The 20,522-nt window shown below is 35.0% G+C and overlaps 2 protein-coding genes across 3 annotated transcripts in view; both read right to left on the reverse strand.

Moving 5' to 3' along the window:
• Positions 1–1,231: 1,231 nt before the first annotated feature.
• LOC127835542 (uncharacterized) lies at positions 1,232–7,322 on the reverse strand. The gene is made up of 5 exons (XM_052361978.1): positions 7,270–7,322; positions 6,762–6,883; positions 4,435–4,554; positions 3,437–3,575; positions 1,232–1,770 (listed from the first exon to the last, which is right to left on the reverse strand). The coding sequence occupies exons 1-5, from the start codon at positions 7,320–7,322 to the stop codon at positions 1,500–1,502; spliced, it is 705 nt and encodes a 234-aa protein (XP_052217938.1). The 3' UTR covers positions 1,232–1,499.
• Positions 6,814–20,522, reverse strand: part of LOC127834817 (uncharacterized) — a 29,427-nt gene continuing 15,718 nt past the window's right edge. For both annotated transcript variants that reach the window (XM_052360876.1, XM_052360875.1), the window contains exons 2-8: positions 10,845–11,117; positions 10,426–10,537; positions 9,569–9,692; positions 9,021–9,201; positions 7,941–8,042; positions 7,270–7,390; positions 6,814–6,883 (exon numbers count right to left, since the gene is read on the reverse strand). In XM_052360876.1, coding sequence (XP_052216836.1) covers positions 9,064–9,201; positions 9,569–9,692; positions 10,426–10,537; positions 10,845–11,117 — 647 coding nt within the window. In that variant the 3' untranslated portion in view covers positions 6,814–6,883; positions 7,270–7,390; positions 7,941–8,042; positions 9,021–9,063. The remainder of the gene's footprint in view (positions 6,884–7,269; positions 7,391–7,940; positions 8,043–9,020; positions 9,202–9,568; positions 9,693–10,425; positions 10,538–10,844; positions 11,118–20,522) is intronic.

The following is a 20,522-nucleotide window of genomic DNA, read 5'->3' on the forward strand; positions in this document are numbered from 1 at the left end:
AACCATCTGATTATTGTTTACAACCACGTAGAATAGCTTTATATTGGCTCCAAGTTGTTAAAATATCCATTATAAAATCGAGAGGTACGATATTTACCGACACACACTATTTGTACAAGATAATCATATTTTGCTTCCTTTGACATCAATGTATGGCGGTAATCATTAATGTAGCTATATTGTTATTGAGTGAAACCCAATCCCATACAAAGCATACTTTATTTCTTAATCCTTCATGAGACGTCCTCTTAATATATAAATATAACCTAGATCTTAAAAACAGCTATCAAGTCTTTGTGTAAAATACAGTGTCTAATGTATGTTTAAAATTGTGAACCGATAGTGTGATAGCTCGAATAAGCTCTATTTGAACATTAAAACGTGTTTTCATCCTTGGAAATAGTATTATTTAGGTCAATATTTTAGTTATTGACATGAATCTCGAATCTCAATGCAAGATTTATGCGAGTAGGCCTCGTAAAAATAATATTAAGTTGGGCTTTATTTTCTTGAGTAAATTAACGTTTTCTGAGTTGAAAGGGTTAAATATCATGTCATTTCACACTCGAAGTTGATATTTGTGCAGCTGCCTGTGCTTAGGTTTGTAATAGAGGTACTGTGTGCATCTTATATAAATCATAAATCGCATATGTCCTCAAAAGGTCAAATATTAATTATTGATGGTTTCATAATCTGAATGGTTCATAGAAAATGAAAACTTTTCTAGCTATAATGAAGTTACGGAACAACGCTCTATGCATGCGGAATTATACACATTTTCACATTACGCGGACCAATAATTTGGCATTAAAATAACATTCTCAAACATTTGTTAACAAGTGAACTCTTCGTTGTTGATTCAGGGACATAGTTGTTTTCAGTATGACGCTGTCATGTTTCGACAAATAGACAAAAACGCGTGTATCGTTGTTTAACCCCATTGCTTACGCCAAATGCTATGGGCTTGTGTCTTTATTCCTACACAACATGAGCCTTGTTTTATTCTACGACATGTGTTAAGTCGTGACTTAATTTGGTTGTTTTTGTTTGATTACTTACGGGGTTTTTAATACATACTTTTGATACCAGTAAATGAAGACAAAATGAACGATATACAATGCATTCGTAAAAATATGCATAATTATACTTAACATATAACAATTATAAACTAAAATATTATGTGTAGAGCGTTATTAATGATAACCAGAAAAAATACAGTTTTCTAGGCTCATACGTTTTTTGTTTGTATTTATTGTTTTATTATTAAGACTTACATACAAAGATATATACTTTCTACTGAAACTGATTTTGGAGTTCATTTATATTTGCATATATCATTTACATATCATATTTACATATATCATATTAAGAAAAGTGAACATATATAATAGTAAGATGTACTTTACTATAGTATAATACATGAATGGTTTGTATTGATGTAGAAAATTATTCAACTCATAAGAATTGTGACGTTATTAGTGTCCATCTTTAGCACGTGTTCAGTGCAACGCAGAAAACGCCATAAACATAATATTACACAATCCAACAACGAGCATTGGAACGTTGTTTATCACGAAAGCCTTGGTACTGCCAGAAGTAGGGCACGGTTTGCTATATCCAGGGTATTTCGCGCACAATGAAGCTTCATTTCCAGGTTCCCTAGCAACGAGGCGGTACGTGACGTAATCGTCCGTTGTCGCGCGCAGCCAAGTGGCACCCACAAGCGTCATGTTGTGATCGGAAACCAGGCGGTTGATGTCAAACAGATACCTAGAATTGGTTGATAACGATATGTTTACTTGTATGATGATCTCGGCACGTTGCATAATATGAGTATTATTATATTTTATGTATACTCTTTGTTTGGTCAATTACGTTCATACTTGATTTAACATATTATTGAACATGAATATGAACAAAAATATTATAGTCATTTAAAAGTGTTTATTGTGTGTGTTTTTCTGCTAGTGACACTATGCGATGGCTCAGATCTTAAATAAATCAAATAACATATTAGTTCGTATGAAAGGCGTTATACATTTTTCGGAAGAAGTAATATTTTTTCATTGAAATGTCATTTGTTTGGATAAAGGGACCGTCAACCAGATTCATGAAAAAAGAAAAGTTTTAAAATACCGTGTGTGTTTTTTTTCCAATTATTAGTTTGTATTGATTAAAATATCACGACTGGTATATTTAACTACTTAAAAAAAGTTCATATTTACAGTATATTCGGTAAAAAAAAATACGGGAAGAGAAATCAAAAGCACTTTGCGAAAATATGTGACATAACGATATATACATCAATAAATAACGCAAGTGAATATTATATATATATATATATATATATATATATATATATATATATATATATATATATATATATATATATATATATATATATATATATATATATATATATATATATATATATATATATATATATATATATATACAATTCACTACGCATGTACAATTTGCATTCCTGGGTTTACCACGATGATGATCAATCTATACTTGCTTAATTTATAGTAAACTGGTAGTTACCTTGGTACACATACCCAGAAAATTTAAGTACCGAACATATGAAAATATGAAAACTTAACAACTTTTTCAAGTAATGTAAAAACCAGTCGTGATATTTTAATGAATATAAACTAATAATTGTACAAAAATACGGTATTTTAAAACTTTTCTTTTTTTTTCGTCAATCTGATTGATAGTCCCTTTAAAACTTAACGACTATGTTACCCGAATATCAAATCTTTCAAATGTAAACACTACTGAAGCGAATGTAATTATGCTTTCATATTTATTTGAAAAGCCGTGCATTAGTCAATGTCAATATTACTTTTCATGTATTTCAAGCTTTTTAATATTTACTTTTATGGTATATATGTTCAGCATGGCTTGTGCATTCTTACTTATGCTATTTAAATTCTGATAACTTATAGAATGCATTACATAAATTTAAGCATATACTTTTTTGTCAAAACTCCACCATTTTCCACAGTTGATATCCTGAACAAGAATGAACAAGACTATTGCCAAGCAATTAAAGTCCCTTACCGGTGAAACTCCACCATTTTCAGCAATATTTCTAGTTTATTTGTTGCCATAGCAACCAGAATTCTTGACGTAAGGACAAAATGAAATGAAGTATATAATCACCATATTGCCATCTGTCCATGTTTCAAGTTTCATATAAGATTTGAAGATCTTTTAAACTAATCGCAGGATCCAGAAAAGTGTGACAGACTGACCGACACACAGAGCGCAAACCATAAATCCCCTCCGGTTTCACCGGTAAGGGACTAAAAAGTTACACACCAAATGCTCTCAAAATTCTTCAGACGCTTGGAAGTTATGTGTTCCATAATGTTCATTTGAGTGCAACCATTGTTGTTAGAAAAGAAACATCATTAATCGAGCGTACCTTCCGTTACGTGGGTCAGATGAGTACGATGGCATTGCCGTCGCGTTCAATGGGACGACATGTCTGTACAGCATGAAGTAGTAGTAGTGGGGCTTGTTGTCGGATGGCGCAGGCCCCGAATAGTTGAGAACCAACTCCCCTGTGAAAAATGAACAAGGTATTTTTTGTAGCTTTTCGCAACAACTTTTAAAAAGTTTACAACCATACCGTTAACATTAAGTTCCATGACAATTAAATAATTAGTGTGCGATGTTAATTCGTCAAAAACAATTAGGGATGTACAAGTGATTTTAAACTTTTAAATTCCAGCGAAATGTGACCGTCCCCACCAACAGAACAATATAAAAGTAATTCCTTTTTGAAGGAATGTTTCTTATTTATGATATCTATAATAAATAATATATGTGCAGCAAGCATGTTAAGCGTGTAAAAAAGGTTCAAAATGCTTTTGTATATATGCTTTACCTAGAAATAACGTACAGTTGCGATAACCTGTGTGGTTTCCAAAGCATTCATCAGAACGACAATGATCATTTCAATTTTAATTGCAATGCACAGTGATTCCTCAATAACAACCGGGGTTTTTCAAATATCACATGATCTGGTGAATATATTTCCAACTTAAAATAAAATATTCTAGTTTCATTATCCAAAACTTAAAATTGGACCTGCCTTTAACCTTGTTCAGTATGCATTTTACAATAATACTTATGTTGTTGTCTAAAGAAATACCTTCGAGTTCCATTTCAGATTAATGGTGTGTCCCATGTTCGCATAAATTATCTATAAACCGCTGGATTTCAACCGGTTTGAACAACATATGCTTTGCATTTTCTATCCTAAGACGATAACAGAATATTTAACTATGTTTATCTTTTAAACTTCTTTTGTTTTGTATGTCTTGTAATGTAATGAAATGGTAAGCGGTCACTTGCCTTACATAAAAACAAAACGGATTGCAGTACGAGTTTCTCTCTAGACAATGTTTTTAGATTTACCAGTGCTGAAGTTGCCATCCCTGATGTTGATGAAGAGGCCGTGTAACAGGGGCCGTTCCTGGGTACCAACGGCTGGCGATGGAACATCAGGGTCCATGGTCACGATGCTGTGCATCTCACCTTAAACCGTAGACGGGAAGCCCCTTTGGTCGCTAGTATTACATCAGAGAGTAGTCTACAGATGCGTATCAGTTTCACCAGTTTCAACAAATTGTTGCATGTCTGCTACATAAATGTCAAGATTCACGATTCATGCTTTGTACATGTGCGATGTTAAATTCCCCTACAACAAACCCAATCTGTGTTTATTCTCGATGTGAACTGGGTTATCAAAATAATAGGGATATGAGATGCAAACTTATCATGAACTCTGGTATTTTATAACAAAGGGCATGCCCAGTTTGATAAAACGACAGATCCGTGAATTGTTTACTTTACACAAATGTTCCCAGACATTTTAAGCAAATCAACTCAGTGCCGTCGTAAGTTTCGAGCAGTGTAGACGCTCTGACAGAGCCAAAGGGGCAGACACTTGGATATCTTATTTATTAGGAACTGGGGTAAATATAATTTTTATACGTTTTATTACATTATTTGTAAATTTTTGCATTGAAACCCAACTAGCTTCTGAGATATACAACACAATAACATTTATTAAATATCGGGTGAATTAATGTAAATGTTTATTTGTATTTTTGTGTTAATATTGCAGTTATGCATGTGTACTTTTCATGTGTTCATGTGGTGATAGATCATTATTGATTAAGTTATTAAATGCTGGCTGTCTAAATATAGTATCAACAAAACCACGCAATATCACGGTTAGGGATTAGTTTGAATAAATAGATCCCAGTTTCCGGTCGGGTGCGGCAGACGGGCATCACCCAACGGGAAGTTTCCGGGTGGGTGCGGCAGAGGCCATCACCCAATGACGGTTCGACAGATAGCTGCCATTTCTGAGAGAGAGAGAGGCGGTTTCGGCGACAAGGGCCGACCGGGACACGCCAGCAACGAAGGACGTATTGGACACCGCCAGGGTCATCTGTACCAGGGTGGACCGGACATATTGGACGCCGCCATAGGGCCGAGGGTCAGGCGAGTGTCATCTGTGCCAGGGTGGGCAAGACGTATTGGACGCCATCAAAGGGCCAAGGGCTTGGCGTGAGAATTTGATGATTTTTTGTCGGGGCCAGTGTTTATGATTGTTGTTTTATTGGTAAAATTTTATCTCGTAGTCATTAGAATAAACTAATATGCATGCGTTTTTTACGAACATTAGTGGTGTAGTAAATGTAGCACATTTCAAGATATCCAATTCATAAAAATATTTACGAATTCCATCTGTCTCCATCATCATTTCCATTATCAAGGCTCCAACCGATTGTCACTCATAAATCACTTCGTGACAATTTACAAAATCCCAGTGAAGTAGGCTTCAAAATCCCAGTGAAGTAGGCTTCAAAATCCCAGTGAAGAAGGCTTCAAAATCCCAGTGAAGTAGGCTTCAAAATCCCAATGAAGTAGGCTTCAAAATCCCAGTGAAGTAGGCTTCGATGATAAAATCAGTTCAAGTCATGGAACGTTTCCATTCGCATAATTGTTTTATTTATTTTTTTATTTAGACTGTGAACATATTTACACGCAAATACTATGAAAAACATTATATCAATTTGAAGCCCATGTAATACATAATGGATATTTGTAGGATTCGATGGAATATCAATTTTATTTCAGGAGTGATCATAACAAAATAATATTTTCACGAGTGGCGAACTGTTATTTTTCACTGTTTAAAACAGTGAAATATCAATTTTTAATTCACTGATATTTCTCTATACACCACCGGAAAGCATAAACAAATATTTTTGACAATTCTTTTAAATCCTTACACCGCTCAAACTTCATATATTTACTGTATTTGGATGTCAGTCAGTAGACAGTCATCAGTAAGTCACACACGTTCAAACTAAATGTAGTTTTGATATAACTCATAAAGGTTAATCCACTTTGTGTGTTACAGGTAATGACCTAATCTATGGTAGAAACTATGTATACAAACACTATGATTATGAAGGATATAAATTTGGAGAGAATTCAATAGCAACAACTGATGAGTGAAAGTTCGAATAATTGAAGTCAACGTTTTAAATGAAGATGAATTTAAGTACACTGTACCATGATAATTGTTTTAAAGTGTGCGGCTTTAATATTCTATGAGTGTAACAGCTTTTACATAAGAACACAGCCCTATACTACAAAACCACAACCCTTATTACAAAAACACAACCATAAGTAACAAAATCACAACCCTATAATACAAAACCTACCTGTAAAGTTCGATGGAAGGAAACCGGCCTTCTTTATGGAATAAGTGACTATGGCCTCGCTCCTCACATCCGCAGTGTGGTAGATCCGGTTCCCTATAGGGTCCAACTTACGGGCCCCAGCTCTGAAAATGCGGATTGTGTTTGAGACGGTACAATGTACATATCTACGCACACTGTGACGCATGTTGCGCTTTATGCCTACTTAATTTCAAATTAATGACTTTCTAGACGATTTGGTCGACTTGCGTCTAGATTAAATTGTGTTGTAATTTGTGTTATATAATTTTAAAATTATGAATAGTAGTAGAAGTAGGAGTAGTAGTAGTATTTGTTGTTATTATTTTTATTGTTATTTAAACATTAATAATAATAATAATAATTATTATTATTATTATTATTATTATTATTATTATTATTATTATTATTATTATTATTATTATTATAATATGGGTACCAATAAATACCTTGTATGACCATGGGTCTTTGGTGGAACTTATAAAGAACATACCCAAATGTGAATTTGTTACAGCAGACTGAGTAGTTGAGACTGGTAGTCGTCATGGTAACGTCCAACCAGACAGACAACTGAGTCGAGTTGCTGAAGAATGGGCGGGGTACTCGATGCAAAGCTACCGAAATGCGAAACTAAATCCATGAGTAATACAACGATAAAAAGAACATAATTTTGTTTTTAAGGTTTTCTTAGAAAGATGTATGTGCGTTTCAACGACAGACTTACATTTGCATTTATATAAATTGATATGAACAAAATATATCGCACTTGTCATAAATAGTATATGCCATGTAAATAGGTCTGCTCGTAATATATAGAAAAGAACTAAAATGGTAGCTGACTTTTTGAGGGGACCTCTGACTTGTCTGTTAACTCTACAATGTTGGTCTAATTCGGATCAGCGTTACTTATTGTCTTACATTTTTGAAGATTATGCTTTAAATTGTATCTTATGTACAGAGTGCATGACGTGAAACAAAGGATGAAAGAAGAATGCAATGCATTGCATTCTAAAATAGGGCATCAACACACACAGAAAAACAATCAAACGAAGCAAATGAAACTGCGTTAAGCAGGGCGTCTAAATTTCCTCACTGCGGGGAATAATAAATTATATACTTTAACTATGCGAACATGCCTCTAATAAAGTATGGTTACTCGCTGACCTTTTGTTGAGAAATCCGGGCAAAAGAATAATCCAAAACTCTCTGACATGGCGGCTCCATATTCGTCACCCGTGACAACCACCCAGTTCACAGCGACAGGATCTGCGCAAGAATGGAGGCGGATTAACCTTTTGTTTCTGAAGAGTTCGCGCGATCAGTAGATTAATCAAAATATTATGCCGTTCTACTCAATGCCCTACTTTCTGAATTGTTTCTACCTGGTGGAGGATCTATATGTTGTCGTCTCTCATTCTCACCCAAACGCATACACAGTGCAAGGGGAAAATATTGCTGATGATGATAAACTGTTTACATTAACCCCGGTCAGCACTGTTGGACTGATATAAATTTGATGTAAACAGTTAGAAAAGATTATTGTATCTAATGAGCATTCGCTCCAGACAATGCTAAGGGTATAACTGCTAAGGTTCTAAGTCTATGGTGAGGGGAGCTGATAATTCAATAAGTAAAGTGATCATTGAAGACTCGCTTATTTGGATATAGTAAACCAATTATAAAACACCGCGAATAAGATTTTTGCAATGAAGTGTACATTACTGCTGTAAAGAGAAAAATGCTGATTAATCAAAACTGTTTGACAAAAAGTGACTATTATTGATAAATTATTGGAAAAATCATTTTTTCAAGTATAACGACGAGAGTTGAACCTGTTAGAAAATAATAGTCGATACATAGTTGCCTGATTTCTGAGAAAACGCGCATTTTCTTTTCATAGATTATCACCGAATCTACTGTGTAAGCATTTTAGTGAGATTAAGACAATACCAACTGTTTTCCGTAAGCAGTCTTTGCAGTCGTTTCTTGGGACCAATTTACATAAAACAATTGTAAGTAAAACCTTTGCATTTTCAAACATAAATCACAAAGTCGCAATTACCAAACAAAGCAATCGTCAACAAAATATCTGAATGTGAACTTGTGTATCATTTGTTTCAGAAAAAGTTTAAGATCTGAATTCGTCTTCAACATATTTGTTTTGTTTTTAATCAAAGGCTTGATTTGACAGATCCATATTTGACAATTAATGTCCTGATGAAAAAGAAGCACCAAACCGTTTACCTCCCATATTGAGATTTTGCGCGAAGTCGTAAATTGGCCATTTTTAGCTCCAGTTGGGGTTTAAAATTACGTTCTTAAGTTCTGCCGTCACATTCACCGGTTGGGAATGCTTGAAAAGCAGGAATATGTAGGGGTTCTGTAGAATGAAGCTTCTTTTCGGACCGTGGTACTCTTTAACAACCTGAAATATTTAAACGTTTTCGTTGTGTCTGTAATTTAAACGTTTCCCGTGTATTAAAGCAATTTGTGTTGAACTTGTTGCAAAAACGTATATGTATATCTAACACCTAATTGCAGGGATAGATGTCATTCTGATTTTTACTTTAATATTAAAAAGTGAGTTTCGTACAAGCAAAAAATTTCACGTGATAGCAAAATTTTCTCATGAACAATAGCGGAGTTAAAACACACATCGAAAACGTGTAGTTGACCGTTCCTATACACACCAAGGAGTAAAGTGTCACTCCAAAAAATGCGGCTTACTTAACTATCGACACAAATAAACAAAGTATTTGGTTTCATTTCAATGGGTTAAAAGTCCTCCTTACCTGTCCGCTGCTGAGATCATTACCCCTGACGTTAACGTAAAGGCCATGACAGATCATGTATCCGGCGTCATAAACAATCAGCGTGTAGTAATCTGTAGCGTTACTACTCCAGGTTATGTTGGGTCTGCATTAACAAGAGCACGGCGATTAACAACAGGGTCATCATCCGCGAACGGATCGCAAATCGACAAGTAGCCAATGGTTTTCTTCTTGCCGTATGAAGTTGTCGTTCATTTATTGTATTGTACCAAGTTTTGCTATTATTTAGTAAACTAATTTCATTTCATCATTTGCAAACCAAATCATACTCTAACAGGAAAAATTACAAAGGTCTGAGATACAATTACAATTGTCAGTGGCAAGTTCTTTTCCTTCTTTTTTGTTTATTTGTATTCATATAGAATGAAGACAAATATCAAGGTTCATATATTACTTTTTAATGTGTGCGTGTGTTCAAAAAATGTACGTATACAATGCTAATACATAATTGTTCTAAAAAAGTCAGTCGTTTTGACGCTTTTCCTCTCAGAAGCAAAGTGAAAATGGCAAACAGCATAAAACCATTGCTGCTCATCAGTATCTTAAGGTTGGAAATGAAACTTAAAACTTGAATCTAGTACGAAAGGTTTTGAATCAAATTAAACTTTCAAATGGACTACAAATGCGTACCAATATGTAAGTAGCTGGTTAAAAGTTAAGAACGATTTCGATTATTTTACATCTGAGGAGGCGTTTTTAAGGTGCATGTATATATTGCTTGACTTTTATGACTTAATATCGTAAAATGCAGTGAAATTAAAAAAAATCGGTCAACAACGAAATTAATGCTACAGCTAACCAAAATAAAAGGTATTTACGTGTTTCTAACAAACCACGGCGTCTCAACGTCATCTGAAAGTGGGTCGACGTCTATATTAACCCTCTCCTTTCCGTCCCAGGTGAACGTCGTACCGCATCCGGTGTAGTTTCCTGTGGAAAAATTTTTTACTTTCTTTTGCCATTAATGCGGCTTTAAATTCGTAGAGGGCGTATCCTTCATTCTAGGCAATCGATATAAAACTATTAAACTTTGGTAGAACCCTTTATAATTTTATAACTTAACTAATAGCAAAGTGTCACGATATACATGTTAAGGAAACGATGTTCAATTGATGAATGATTGCATGATTGAAAAAAAATTACTGTTGACAGCGTCCTTAAAAGGTTTTATTCTCCTTATTTCAAGCATAATTTTATTTGGTTGTTTTCTTTTACCAAACGGACCCGGCAAACTCACTTCCGATAGATTCGAACCGCACAGAGAGGTACCTGTCCAGGGAATCAATCGCGCTGCTTTGGAAAAACCGGGTTCCAAAACTGTCAGCAGTGTCCGGCCGTAAATTGGTGCACTTTGGGTCATAGCTGGCTCCCTTTAGCGGACACCTTGTAGCGTATTGGCTCCCGAACCAAAATGCGTCGTTGTCCATGAATCGCGTCTTGATCCCAGTAATGCAGTTGAGCAGATTGCTCGTGCGGTTCTGCATGGAGCATGGTGATGCCAGCACCGTTGCTGAAACAGGAAATTCTCATTCGAACGTAAAACGAATATGTCTAAACCTAAAAGCTTGTCTTATATTAACAATCTTTACCTAAGAAACAACACCATTTTACTGAATTCAACGTTCAGATTATGAGTTTATGATACGATTCTCATCAAATTAATAAAAGCATCATTAAGCAGTAGTCACTAAGGACTATACAATTAATTCGGAAATAAAGACATTTTGAAGAAATCCATTTTAAAAATAGACTAGGACTGCTCTGCACATGTGATAAGGTAATTGTAATTTAGACCGGTAATAAAATGCCAGATGGCTTTCGACAGCTTTTCAAAAGTGAGAGTATTAAATAGTTTAATGTATTTCTAAAGTATATCTAAATATCTGTACCAACTGAACAATTTTAGAAACTACTTGTATCGTGTAATGATAACTGCACTGGTGCTTACATAAGGTTATGTAATAATTGGTATACTTATATTTATATGTGTCTTCATACTTGGTATAAACCCGTACGCGTAAAATCAAAACGAGAAATCATAAAATTAAACATCTTAAGAGTTGTTTAAAAATAGCTGTAACCGTTATAGCATCTGAGCTTTGGCGCCTGTTGCGCAAATTTAGTTTATCACTAACTCCAGTCGTTTGAAAGATAATAAGAAGTGAGCTTTCTTACAATACGACACTTTATCTTGTGGGTATGTTGATAGTATTCCAAGACAACCTCCAGAGAGGATAATCACATGACAAACATGATGGCGACGTCCGAACCGAGACAGATAATTTTCGCAGTTTTATGCCCGTTATTACTTTTATTAATTGTTTAAATCTCGCTCACTTTCCAGCCGTACGAACAAGAAAGTGATACGCGTTTATTTCGTATTACTATTCGCTCGTTATCACGACTTAATGCTCACTACGAAATATCTTAGCCACATACCTATAAAATACGGTATTCTCTAGGTCTTTGTCTTAGCGGGAGCTGTAATTTGTGATCCCGCTAGGAAATTTCGCAGCGAAAAAACTTGCCTCTGCGTAGACGTCACAATCTTGTTTGTCACGTGATAACCCATCTGGCCCCCATTCAAGTTTACAAATTGTGTCACAAGCGGTATTGATGTTAGACCAAACGCGTCATTTTACCCATACATTTGAACCATCTGCATTAGTTTAAATTGTTAAATGTCGATGTAAAAAATAAGGACATTTAAAGTAGGTGTTAATATTTTTCAACGAAAATATCAATGCAGGTATAAAAAATTTGGAGAAAACTTTATGGATGTTATAGTAACTTATCGTTTTTAGTTAATCTCGTGCGGACGGAAATACGATCAAAGTGACGAAAAGACAAATCTCGTTAATTCCCGCATCTGTAGATGTATGAGCCATGCAAAATTATATTCGGATCACCTAAGTGAGACCAGTGAACCAACCACTGCGCTATCCGGACGGCTAAATCAACGTCTCAAGACGCTTTTCAGCTATTTATACCACGTGGGTGAAACTAACCAATAAAATTCATTGTGACATTAGCCAAGAAGTTAGAGCATCTGCCTTGGAAAAGCGTCGCATTTGTTTGAGTTTATTCCGCATATAATTTTAAATGGTATTTGAAAAAAACACTTTGATTTCCTAAAATATTTTAAGATACAGAAAAATAGATCTGTGAAAATATCTAAGTAAATAAATTAAAATGCCTTTCCCTTTAAAAAGCTGTCTTTCTTTGTCCTAATGTATATACACCTCGATATATGTGAGGTAGCAGCTTTAAGTGGCCAGCAAATTGAAGTCCTGTAAGTACGTGTTGAAATGTAGTTCGGATAGCTATTATATCTGCTATTTATTTTGAAATTCCCACCTTATTAACTCAGGTATTTGAAGTTTAAATACCCATGGCTATTTAAACACTTCCATAGATCGCTGACCTAGGTCAACATACTGGTTAAATAGCTAGACAAGTTTATCCAAACACGCTGCTGTGAACAAAGGCATGGCGATTGTCATCTACAGTTTGCAATGATAGGATATTTAAATAAAAGCGCTGAAGGCACAGAAGTTGTTCTCTATTGGTTAAACAATATATTTATTTATTTATGTAGTGAACCGAGATGCATTTTGGTTGTGTCTCGTATATCATCATCATCATGTTCGTCGTCGTCTTTGTAGCCCTCCTCATCATCTTCATCATGATCATGATCATCATCATGATGATCATCACCATCATCATCGTAACCATCATCATCGTCGTCGTCGTCGTCGTCATCATCATCACCATCAATATCATCCTCATCACCACCATTATCATCATCATCATCATCATCACCGCCATCATCATCATCATCATCATCATCATCATCAACAACAACAACGACAACAACATCATCATCATAACAATTTACAACATCATAATTAAGTCATTATAAAATCCATCATACTCATATATCCATGGTCACCGGCGAAACTAACATCAGCCCACTCAGAGGCATTTGTGTGACCACCAGATTATCAATACTACAATCACCGGTCAATATACTTTCGATTGCATATGAAAATATCAGGAATAATCATACATGGTTACTAAACTATTATTGCTTTGAAACTTTTGACTTATACTCTCATAAAGATGAATATGTTAATATCGTGTATAATATTCTGCTATTATTGATAATATGATGATAATAATAAATTATGATTTGGATTTTTAGGACGATAACATTGTGATGGTAAAGGCAATCGCGATAATGGCGGTGATAGTAGCATAGTGTTGTTTCTGGTGTTAATGATACAGTAACATGATGGTGATGGTGGTGTTTTTGTTGCTGATTCTCTTGGTCGTGAAAATTGTGATGGATTAAAAGATAAGGACAAGGATTAACAAGGGAGATGATGACTAGAATTATTGTCCACTATTTGGTATTATCAATAACAACAAACATAGAACACGATGCACAATGTTAAATGCCAAAGTCTGGTTGTCAGCTCAGTGCGTTCCAACGGTAACTTATTTTGGAATTAAACAAGTTAATGGCTGGACACCAACGTTATTTTATTCGTGCCGAGCCTTATATGTTACAAAACGATGGGACAGTAACCTGTTTTTCTGTTTATCATAACACATATTTCTAAAAATCTGCAAAACAATCCATTTTTGTATATTTTAAATGTACGGATCCCCGCTGATTTTGCTGATATGGCTTTTACACGGTGACATAAATGTAGCTACGGCGTTCGAACAGACGACACGAAAAATCGCTTATTTTAAACATCGTATAGAGAAAAAAAGATGCTTGCACTACGAATGAGAAGGGTACATCCGCTTTAATTACATACGTCTTGAATTGGAGATCAGGAATGGACTGCAGCGACAAATTTAATCGAAGAACACACTTCACCGAATAGTTTGGAGACGCCATTTTGGAGATGTGTATTGAAATTGACATTTTGATGATGGTGTCAATATTAACATAAGCGTGTTAAATCGTTTGTTAAAACGTTGAGGATTAGCATACAGTTATCGTTTGCCTTGACTTTCTGTGCAACACTTGAGAGTGCAATGACTATATAGATATTTAAGACATATTGTCCAATTGATGACGTCATTTAACTTTGTAGTGCGGGCTGTGGTAATTTAAAAAAAAATAAACGCTTTTGTGATTTATGACTTTAAACTAGAATAAAATATATGCGTTCTTGGTATCAAATTGTTTGTTTTGTTGAACCTGATTAATGTTGATAGAAATTGTTAACTTTATTGCAAATCCCACGTAACTCCAAACATTGACTGATATAAGAACTTCCTGTTGACCATGATATAAAAAAAATATATATCAGGCAACGTTATATCAGGCAGATATCAATGCGGTGGTGTGATAAATTGGCGTATCTGCCTCAGATTACCTTGACCAGATGTATATAGGTACAGGGGCGTAAGAAGCAAGTTGACATTGGGGCGGCGGAGGGGGTGGGTATGGGAGGGGGTATCCCCATCCCGTTGGTGGGGGCATGCGGGGGGCCTCCCCCTGATATTTTTCAAATTTAAGCATCAAATGGCGCATTATGGTGCGTTGTTATGCCTGATACCTGACCTTACACACGTCTATTGCAGACATATTCTGAATGACACAAGTTGTGACAGACAGACGATGGAGATGTGATCTCTAAATGTCGCAGTTTGTACTTTGTGGCAGGCGACAGAACAATAGGGATCATTTTGGTTGAAAGGACATTCTTCGGATTTTTTGTTCAAAATTTCGTTTTTGAAATTAGAAATTTGTTGGTTGGTTTTGGAGTAGACATATTGAAATGACACAAAAAAGTTGTAAAAAAAAAACATAAAATGAGTTTTTTAGAATTATCGATTTACTTGAGTTATTAAATTATTTCAGGTATCTTGGTGTATCTTTAATTTTGTGATAATTAAGGACTATTGGATATCGGAACATTTGTTTCACGTCATACTTTCCTATATATTAATAAAAAGAAGCAAAGGCCTAGATCATACCGACAATTTAAGATTCCCAGGTTTAATTACTCAAGAATAAAGGGGTTATCGTTATAAATGTGACGGATCAATTAACAACATAATTGACATGTACATTAACGCGGGCGGATGATGACAATCAACAATACACGTGTCATAACCGCGAAAGCGTGATTACCTTGCTTCGTGGCAAAGATATTTTCAAATATACGGGTACAGAAATTTAAAACATGAAAAAAGGTCTTTGCCGAAATTTTATTTTTGCCTACCCAGCTCCGACGCCTTTGGGGTAACGATGCGGTGGGATTATTCAATGCCCAACTGCATTTCCCAGATCTATATAGGCAATGATGCAATGTGATAGTCCCTTGTCCTATTGCATTACCAAGATTTAAATAGGTAATGACGCAGTGGGATTGTTCAATGCCCAATTGCAATTCCCATATTTATATAGGTAATGAGGCGGTGGAATAATTCAATGCCCGATTGCATTTCCCAGATTTATATGGGTAATTGCGCAGTGGGATTATTCAATTCCCAATTGCATTGCCAAGATTTATAAAGGTAATGATGCGGTGGGATCGTTCAATGCCAAATTGCATTTCCCAGATTTGAATAGGTAATGCGGCAATGTGATAATTATTTGCCCTATTGCATTGCACAGATTTATATAGGTAATGACGCAGTGGGATTATTCAATTCCCTACTGCATTGCCCAAACTTATATAGGTAAGGTATGCAGTGGGAATATTCAATGCTCAATTGCATTACTCCGATTTATTTTTATAGGTTATGATGCAGTGGGAAAATTCTATGCCCAATTGCATTACCCAGATTTATATAGATAATGATGCAGCGGGATGTTTCAATGCTCGATTGCATCATCCAGATTTTCTACTTTTAGGAAAATGCAAACTTACAAGGATTGTTTGTTGTCCACCAATTCCGGTTACATATATTTGGGTTTTTAAATTTACAACAAAAATATAGGCGCGATGTTTTTTATTTCCTGACTTATTCCGTTAAAGTTTAATTGAATTACTTTTGTTCAGATTTCTGCAGGTGAATACATATTTGCGACACATATATTTATTTCTGAGAGTATGTCCAATACATTTTGGTTCAGAAAAGGTATTTAAGACGTCCTAGGATATTCGAAAGTCTATAGTCCGAGTTGTTTTTTAAATGGCAACCGAGCAATCTGGGGTCCGACAGCCGCGCGTTTACTCCTTCATCATGCATTGTTTTAGTGCAACCAATATGTTAGTATGTATTTCAACGCTGTTAGTGTTTCAAGAGACATTTTTAGTTTGGCCAGATCGATATTCGCCTGACCCTCTGTGACGTAGCGGCTTTAAGCGACAAGAAAATATATACATGTAAGAACGAGTATAACTGTAGATGGGACAATTTCATAAATTAGATTTGCGATATTAAAAAAAATACGCCTCACAATCTATGAAGTTGCAGCTTTAATAAGCTATCAATACATACCGATATGAAGGCGTATACATGTAGTAAGGACAGCTATTGTATTCGCGATTTATTAAGAATTCTCCCACATCAACTCAGGTATTTAAAATGTAAACACCTCAGGCTAGGTACTGTTATATTACATGTATACACCCTCATTGACGGCTGACCTGAATCCAAAGTATTGTCAAATAGATAGTCCATCGTATCAGAACACGCTACTGTATAATTATACGCAGGGATTGGCATATAAAGTATGAAGTAATATGATATTTAAAGCTAAAAATCAAGGAGAAAATGCCACTTAACGCTATCTATAACTTGTTACACACAATATAATTTATTTAGGCCGTGCTCTGTGAAAAAGGGGGGTTAATTGCATGTGCGTTAAGCGTAATCCCAAATAACCCTGTGCAGTCCGCATGCTTTAGACCCATTTTCACAGAGCACGAACCATTAATAAAAATCAAAGCACTGAAGGCACTGAAGTTGTTCGCTGTTGTATAATCTTAGACGCAACTCAATTTTTAAAATTATGTTATAGCTTTTAATATCGCAAGTTTGAAACGAACACATCCCATTCAAATTTATAAAGAGTGTGTCTAAAAGCACAGGTTGAGATGTGTGTTTTTTTCAAATCATTAATAATAAAGACAATTTAAGCTTTATTTTTAGGAAATCGGGGCTTAATGCATATGCAATCATTGTCATCCCAGTACCAGAGCCTGCCTTTAAACGAAAAACACCATAAAATCAGAATGTGTCGTCCTTGATTAGCTTGTGCGCATTGCACAGGCTAATCAGTGTGCACAGGCTGATCTTATTTGACATGATTAAGCCTCGTTTTCCCTGAAAGCAGCCAATATGTACAGATTTAAATGATAAACACTAGACTAGTCAATGTCGTCTTAAAAGCTGGTAAACACTATTGATTAAATACACACACTGCAGTAGTAGAGCAGACGCTATTAGCATTTGTCGTCTGCATAATTTTACTGCAGGTATTGAAGACAGGCAGTGATAGGCGTTCCTAGCGTAGTAGACTTGCAGTTATCGTTCCTAGCGTAGCTCAAGCAGACTGACTTGCAAAACTGCCTCTCTACCTAAGTCGTGAGCTAACGCTCACAACTAAAAATTAAATTTTTACTTTGTAAAGTTTCAAACACACGTTTAACGAAGAGTAATTTTAATATACATGTTGTTTTTTTACATTTTGGTGTCGGTCACGATTACGATAGAAAATTAGTGTACATAATCGCATGTCCTGTATGACAAAACGCGTTTACCACAACAATAAACACAGCACACCACGGCGCAAGTGCATATGAAAAACCATTCCATTTCATGAGTTCATGAAATGCGTTCGCGCTAACAAAAAAAAAACATCCATTTCACGACCTCATAAAATGTAGTAATATATGTTGATGTTTGTGTTCTTCTCTTATACATGTTGTATTACCATAATTATATCAAGCTGCGCGGGATTTTAGTGGGGGTGTTATAAGCAGAAATAGAACTGCTGTTACTCAGTGAAAGAAGTATTGGTTATAGTAGAAGAACACGTGTCAGTGGTTTTGATGGTGGCAAGTGGTTAACTTTGTTATATTATTGTTCATTAGGCACAATTGAAAGTACATTTCTATTCCTCGACATAAGAAATGCATGCAGTGTGCAGCGACATTTCTACCCCCCTACAGGTGCTGTGAACGATTACCGAATCATTCAATAATTATTTGGTTGTTGTTGTTTTTTATTTGAAGAGTTGATGCGGCAACCAATATTTTGCATTAAAAACAGCGGCAGTACATTCTACAAATATGCAACACGATACATTCTCGACAGACACGCATGTACATAATATTCAAACTTATCTCGTTTGCAGCTGTGATTAAATCTGTATCGGATCATCAGTTAATAGGATATAAAAGTTAAATGTGCCCATAGGTTGATTTGAAAATATACATTTTTACAGTATGAAAAAGTGTCGCCACGCCTCAACAGCAATATAGTCATCGATTCATAATTTTGAACAAAAATACCTTCTAAAAAATATGTAAGTATATTTACCGACAGAAGTGGCGACAATGAAAGAAAATATCCACATCTTGAGGCTAATTTTTCCTGCTTTAAAAACGACGTTTTTGGATACTTCCAAATTAACGTCTTTCAAGTCGGACGTTACGCAAATTTCAAATGTTTCACAGTCAATATTTAGAACACCGCCTGACATCACTTTTATTGACCATACTCAGTGACCGATGGACATGAATTTGATATAATATAAATGAATTCCCCACTACCGTTTTTCAATAACCACCTTTTTCGATCAGTCACGGAATTACACTATTTTATACGGTGTTAAACACGACACTAATATGCACGCGTACACTTTGTTTACATATGCAACAACACATTTATAGAATGTAAAATCAACAATAAGAACAGTATAAAATATCATTATTTATTGGAATCTTGATAAAATTGGTGTATTTTACCATCCAAAAATTCTAATATTTTTAAATCAAGCAAATTAAAAGGAAATATTTGACTATTTTTTCAAAACAATTGTTTGTCTGCTACTATGGATTGTACCAGAGACCTAGCATTGCACTAAACGTGATTATAGTTCATTGTACAACAAACACTGATTAACAAAACTGGGTCTTCTCTAATCTGCATCAATACTGAACGAAAATCAAAATGCTATAACTGGTTACTTCAACAAAAAACACTATTTTTAACCAATTAGTAATCTATTTCTAAACCAATTTCAGAAACATATAACAAATAAGGCTTCATAAAGACCCTATAACCACAAGCTGCTAGCTCTATGGCCTCAAAGTCCTTAATAAAAAGATGGACTTATTTGCCCATTATGCTCAAGATCCGTCACAGTTAATGAACATTAATCGTTAACGTCAACCTGATCATATATTATAACGCTTAAAATTCATTTTAACAACTGTAAGAGAAGGACGTATGTTCAAGTGTCAAATTTGACATAATTAAAACGTTGTAGAAAGTTCTGTATGTTGAGCTATCTTGGAAATGACTTCATCGAGAAATTAATTATATAGTGACCTGTCGGTAGCCTATTGAAATCAACATTATTGTAACGTTTAAATACGAAGACTCACTGCATTCCGGGGAAAAGAGAAATAACCGTTTGTGCGTCGAATAAAGTTGGCTGCAACTTATAATACATTTTTTTTAATCGTAAAAAAATTTTGGGTGCAAACGCACCCAACGCTTTTTATGTTTAACGAATTATGTTTAATCGATAACAAAGTAGTTTTTATCTTAAACCAGTGTCAAGATTAAATTTTTGACACGATGGTATACAGTTATTATAGTTACTCGGTGTGATCGTAAATTTCTACCTCAATGGCGGCGCAATTTTGGCTGGCAGAAAATTTAGCGCATTTATTGCAGTACATTTTGAGGTCGGTCACGATGACGAATG

Source organism: Dreissena polymorpha, chromosome 6 (assembly GCF_020536995.1).
Source record: "Dreissena polymorpha isolate Duluth1 chromosome 6, UMN_Dpol_1.0, whole genome shotgun sequence".
Classification (NCBI taxonomy): domain Eukaryota; kingdom Metazoa; phylum Mollusca; class Bivalvia; order Myida; family Dreissenidae; genus Dreissena; species Dreissena polymorpha.

Excerpts from the sequence above, each read along its gene's own strand:
- LOC127835542 (XM_052361978.1), bottom strand. The coding sequence starts at position 7,322 with ATGACGACTACCAGTCTCAACTACTCAGTCTGCTGTAACAAATTCACA. Across the intron at positions 6,884-7,269 it reads TGTAACAAATTCACATTTGG|AGCTGGGGCCCGTAAGTTGG; the intron begins GTATGTTCTTTA and ends CCGCATTTTCAG. Across the intron at positions 3,576-4,434 it reads GGATGGCAACTTCAGCACTG|GGGAGTTGGTTCTCAACTAT; the intron begins GTAAATCTAAAA and ends CATTTTTCACAG.